Source organism: Hippocampus comes, unplaced genomic scaffold, assembly GCF_001891065.2.
Source record: "Hippocampus comes isolate QL1 unplaced genomic scaffold, H_comes_QL1_v1.1 scaffold246, whole genome shotgun sequence".
In the NCBI taxonomy this organism is placed as follows: Eukaryota; Metazoa; Chordata; class Actinopteri; order Syngnathiformes; family Syngnathidae; genus Hippocampus; species Hippocampus comes.
In genome coordinates, this window is record NW_017806220.1 from 764879 (window position 1) to 770895 (window position 6017).

General features: G+C 39.4%; 1 protein-coding gene across 1 annotated transcript in view; it reads left to right on the forward strand.

Annotated features, from left to right (window-relative positions):
- The first annotated feature begins 3064 nt into the window (after positions 1-3064).
- cyp26b1 (cytochrome P450, family 26, subfamily b, polypeptide 1) overlaps positions 3065-6017 on the forward strand; it is a 23391-nt gene continuing 20438 nt past the window's right edge. Inside the window, exon 1 of the mRNA XM_019855981.1 lies at positions 3065-3268. Within this exon, the coding sequence (XP_019711540.1) occupies positions 3065-3268 (204 nt within the window). The remainder of the gene's footprint in view (positions 3269-6017) is intronic.

Genomic DNA, 6017 nt, shown 5'->3' on the forward strand with positions numbered 1-6017 from the left:
CAATGTAAAAAGATTAAATTATAGATTTTTTCAAATAATAAATACTTTAAATCAAAACGTAATTAAAAATAAATTCTATGAATTTAAGTCATTTCATGAAAAAAAAATTTATTTTAGTTTATAAAGATACAGCAGTTAATAATTGAAACTTTACATTTCTCAAAAGAAATTATTGAATATTCTCATTGAAAGTATGTTTTTGAAAAAAATCTGTATAAAATCATTTAATTTTCATGAATAAAATTAATAACACTAATTATGAGGTAAATAATTTCTTCCTTTAAAAATTCTATGTACCTGAAATAAAAAAAAACTTTTTTTAATTTTCAATGGTAAAAGATGCTTGGAATTTTTACACAGTGTTTCATTATTTTAATATAAATATTTTTGCCAAATTTTAGTTTTTTTTTTATTTTAAATGGATTCCATCAAAAGATTTCCTTTCATTTAATTTTAATATGTTGATAGAGAACAATGTGACTACAATTCATATTTGTTGCATTTCTTTATACATAAAAATTCTTAATATTTGATAATAACAAAGAACCTCAATGTCACACATTCTTTCATTCAATTCTTGATATTAATTTACATTCGATTTCTACAATAAAAATTATATCAGTTATTATACAAAGTGATAATAAGATATTGCCGTAACCCGGTTTAGGCATGATACCGATTTTAATAAAAAGAGTAAAGTAAGTCAGAGTACTTTTCATTAGAAAAGGGTTCTCATGACTAAATTTTTGATGATGATTGGTGTTGGAACCACTGAGCTCATTGCTGCTTAAGCGTGTGTTGTTGTTTTGTGTCATTTTTGAAGAATGGGTCAAAAAGAAAAGTACGGATTAATTGTCAATAATACTCGACATGGGTAAAGGCTGTTGGCAAGTCGCTTGGTTCAATAGATGCTTACTTAATTTTATTTGATCACATGTTTTTAAATTGATTATGAAAATATGATTTTCATGCTTATAAATAAATCATTCTCATTGAAATTATTATCATCAGATTTTATATTGCTAACATTAGGCTATGGATAGCTCGTTTTTTAAAAAAGTCCCTTAACCCTTATATTATGTTAAGGGTCAATTTGACCCATTTCAGTTTTTGCGTTGACCAAAGCACTGGATATCCTTTCTTTTTCTTCATGAAATTTATTGACTTTTCCTCATCTCGGGTCATGAACTGGTGTGTAAAATCTGGACACTCTGATGTGTAGTGGGATGTCTGTGCACAGTTTGAATACAAATATGATGTTGGGGGTCATTCTGACCCAGGCACTTTAGTGTGGGCAAGCAGCTTTTCAGATCCAAAAGAAACATGTCAAATTGATGAACAGTACTTAGTTTTGACTGCTCAGTGACTGCCAGAGACCCAGGTATGTGTAGAGCAGGAACTTTCTCTCATTTGACTCGTCACTCTTCTCATGTCATTTCTTTGACCAACATACCAAAATTGAGCTCCAGAAAATTTACAGCTGAAGAAGCTTCATCACAGAGTTCGAACGGGGATAGTGATGCAGAGGAAGATATTTCAGAGACAGAGGATCTTTCTGGCAAGTATGGCATCAAAATGTGGGCAGCCTGTGATGCAAAATCTAGTTTTGCATGGAATATGCAAGTGCATACTGGAAAGGTACTTGGAGGAGCATCTGAGAAGATTCAGATGATGCGTGTGGTGCTGAAGATGAGTGAAGGACTGCAAAGTCATAACTTCTTTACAATATACGGCCTTGGAGATGAAGTTCAGGAGAGAAAGCTGACTATGTTGGCAACAGTCATAAGAAATAAGACAGAAATTCCCGGTGAAATTCTGAAGATGCAGGGCAGACCCCTGCATTCCTCAGTATTTGTTTTCACTGAAAAAGCAGCAGTTGTTTCAAACTGCCCAAAGAAAATAAAAATGTTCTTGTAATGAGCACAATGCACACAGATGCATCTCTGAGCACAAGAGAAGACATGAAGCCACAAATGATCCTGGACGACAACGCCACCAAAGGGGGACTTGACAATCTGACAGCACACATACAACTGCCAGTGCAATACTTTGTAGATAAAACACTGAAAATCTCAGAAAACTTAAATGGAAAAAAAGAAACATAACAGGGAAAACATTCAACTAAACAGTTCTTAAATATACTGTTGGGATAAAAAATCTGTTGTGTGTCTCTTTTCTAAATGTTTACATCATCGCAGTTAAAGTTGTTACTGGTGTAACCTGTTTTTTGACTATTTTGTGTGGATTTTTACAGTACGGGTCAAAATGACCCACAACATAATCAATGTGATTTTTTTTCAACATAATATGAGGGTTAATAATATTTTAGAGCTAAATAAATCGATGTGGTTTGGCACGCTGTCGTGTCCTTGGCTGCCACCAGGCGGCGACATTGCGCTTTCGTCTCAACAACGAGCAGGAGCGGAGCGAGAGATGCGCGTGGCACAAACTCAAAGACGCACAAATCCGATGCTCAACACTCCGTGCACGCGGTGCGCACATTTACGGGGTGGCTCTCGTTACGTCACACAAGATTGAGCCTCGTCAAGTCAACTTGCGCAGAACAAAAGTTGTTCGATTGTTGGGTCGGCCAACAAAAGCCGCTCGATTGAACTCAAACCTCGCCACTTGACGCAACCGGGTGCCCAGAGAGCAACTTTTGGAAAGTTGACGTGAGATTGGCGTACTTCCGGCGCACAGGTGACTAGTTCAACAGTTGACACGACGGGCGCGCTCCTCTTCTCCCTCCTCCTCCTGAGAGGGGTGTGTGGGTGAGGTGGGGGTCCTCCAGGAGCCGAAGGAGGTGGAGCAGAGGGGCGGGGAGGGGGGAGACCTTGGCCGCTGCCTGCGCGCTATATAAACACTCATTTGACTGACGCACACACGCACAGTGCGCCCACACGCGCGCGCCCACAGACGCAGCAGCCGAAGCATCCTCCTCCTCCTCCTCCTCGCGCTCGTCATCCTCCTCATCATCTTCACCTTAATGCGAGCGGCATGAGGTGGTCCGGCTGCTAGGAGCTCGTCGCGACCCCCCCACCCCCACCCCACCCCCGGCCCCAGCATGCTCTTCGACACCTTCGACCTGCTGTCTGCTCTGGCCACGCTGGCGGCGTGCGCCCTGTGCGTGGCTCTGCTGCTCGTCGTGTCACAGCAGCTGTGGCAGCTGCGCTGGACCGCCACGCGGGACAAGAAGTGCAAGCTGCCCATGCCCAAGGGCTCCATGGGCTTCCCTTTCATCGGCGAGACGTGCCACTGGCTCCTGCAGGTAAGCTGCGTCTGCCCGACTCGCTGCGCGCTTCGCCGTCTCGTTTCGTTTGCGCGCGCAACACTTTGCACCGCTGACTCGGAGCGCCTGCTTTGATTGGCAGGCCGCGGGAGGGAGAAGATGCTCGTTTTTTGTTTCTCCCTCAGAAATTGAAAATCAGTGAAATGAGGAGCCGGCCACTTCATGGGGGCCCCTCAAAACGCATCAGGATTTTTTTTTTAAATAACAGAGTAAATATGGATGAAAGGGGGCCCCCAAATTGAAATTGTGCTACGGTCTACTATTACGACTTGTTCAATTACCTCATCGTGTTCCGTGATAGGCTCTGCATTTCATTCAGATTAAACACAACCCATCAAAAGTTTCGGAACAGACGTGTCATTTCTGTCCAGTTTAACCGAAATGAGCCCAATGGGGTCGGACACTGCGCCCTTTTGAATAAAATGTTGAAAAGTTTCTACATTGTTAGTATATGTATTTTTTAATTAACTTCTAGCACTAACTGTCGTATCATTCAAGCGATTCATTGGACTTCAACTGCTTTATATGCATTAGAAAAGGAAAAAAATGACAATTTGGGGTGTTCTAAAACTTTTTTACAAATAGGTTTGTTAGATTTGAAGTCAGATGTCATGGAAAATACTAAGTGATGTAAATACGGGATTTATTTAAAAAAAAGTCAAGAACATTTTGAAATTCTGGGTCGATTTTTCTGTCAAAATGAAAAAAAAAATGGAACAGACGTGTCGTTTCTGTCCAGTTGAACCGAAACGAGCCCAATGGGGTCGGACACTGCGCCCTTTTGTATAAAATGTTGAAAAGTTTCTCCATCGTTTTTCCGTTTTTAGTACATATATTTTTTAATTAACCTCTAGCACTAACTGTCGTATCATTCAAGCGATTCATTGGACTTGAACTGCTTTACATGGATTAGAAAAAGAAAAAAATGACAATTTGGGGTGTTCTAAAACTTTTTTACAAATAGGTTCGTTGGATCTGAAGTCAATGGAAAATTGACTCATGGAAAATACTAAGTGATGTAAATACAGGATTTATTTAAAAAAAAGAAGTCAAGAACATTTTGAAATTCTGGGTCAATTTTTCTGTGAAAATGAAACATTTTGAAATTCTGGGTCGATTTTTCTGTCAAAATGAAAAAAAAAATCTATTTCATATGAAGCATTTGCTTTGGTGGAGACATTTTTAGGAACCAAATTGAAAGTAAACCAACTACTCAAGCAAAAAAGAAGAATCAATTTAGTTAAAATAAATTTTAAAAAAGCTTGAGCTTTTCTTTAAAACTGTCAATAACTTGCAACTGTGCTACATATATTTTGCCAAAATAAAAGGAACAAATCCATTTAGAACGCCTCAAATTTGACCCCCCGACCCAACAAAAAAAGCAAAATTCAACAGGACGTTTAAAAAGCACAATTTCCTTAATTCATCTTTAACATGATCACGAAATTTCCGTTGGATCTGAAGTCAATGGAAAATTGACTCATGGAAAATACTAAGTGATGTAAATACAGGATTTATTTAAAAAAAAGAAGTCAAGAACATTTTGAAATTCTGGGTCAATTTTTCTGTGAAAATGAAAAAAAATTCAATTTCATAAGAAGCATTTGCTTTCATGGGCCACATGGAAACAATTCTGGAGACATTTTTAGCACCAAATTGAAAGTAAACCAGGAGCCAGTTAGATCCCTGATAACCAACTACTCAAGCAAAGAAGAATCAATTTAGTTAAAATAAATTAAAAAAAAAGCTCGAGCTTTTCTTTAAAAATGTCAATAACTTGCAACTGTGCTACATATTTTTTGCCAAAATAAAAGGAACAAATCCATTTTGCACGCCTCAAATTTGATACCCCCCGCACGCACACACAAAAAAGCAAAATTCAAACATGACGTTTAAAAAGCACAACTTCCTTAATTCATCTTTAACATGATCACGAAATTTCATGTTGGAGCTTGGAGGGGGTCATTCTTTTTTTCGCTCCCCGATGCGCCCACGATGTGAACGCGGTGTCTAACTCAAGGCTCAGGGGCCAAATCCGGCCCACCGCATTCATTTAGACGGCCCACAAAAAAAGCAACAAACGTTTTTTGACTTTCAGTTTTTCGCCGAATGAATTTGCTTCCTGCGCCGAAACTGCAATTTTTCTCGACTTTAACCTGTATTAAAAGATTTCTTCGCCTCATCCCTTGAACACAAATTGGACACCCGCCAACATTTGCTCACCACTATTTTCCACAACTTCAGTTCAGTGTTACAAATATTCACAAATATGATGACACAATTTGACATTCGTGCCCAGACAAAATAAAAAAGTGGCAAATTAGAATCCCCCAGCATGTCAACAAAGCGCTTGCCCTTGTATCGTCGAGGGGAAAAAAAAAAACAAAAAAAAAACGTTGGCGACTTTTCCCAGCAATGACCGCATAACACAGATTCAAACCACATGGATGCGGGCAACGGGAGAGGTTTGAAACGGACCAGAACTCGCCGCCGCCGTTGTGCGTTGTGTGTGTGTGACGGGCGTCTTCGTCGTAGAAGGTTCCCTGACTGCGCTACATGGCACACTTGTGGTTACGCGCACATGGCAGACTTTTTTTTTTTAATTTTATTTTTTTATCAGAAGCTCTGATTCAGTTTGGGACTTGATGCGCGTGTGTGTGTGTGTGTGTGTGTGTGTGTGTGTGTGTATGTGTGTGTGTGTGTGTGTGTGTGTGTGTGTGTGTGTGTG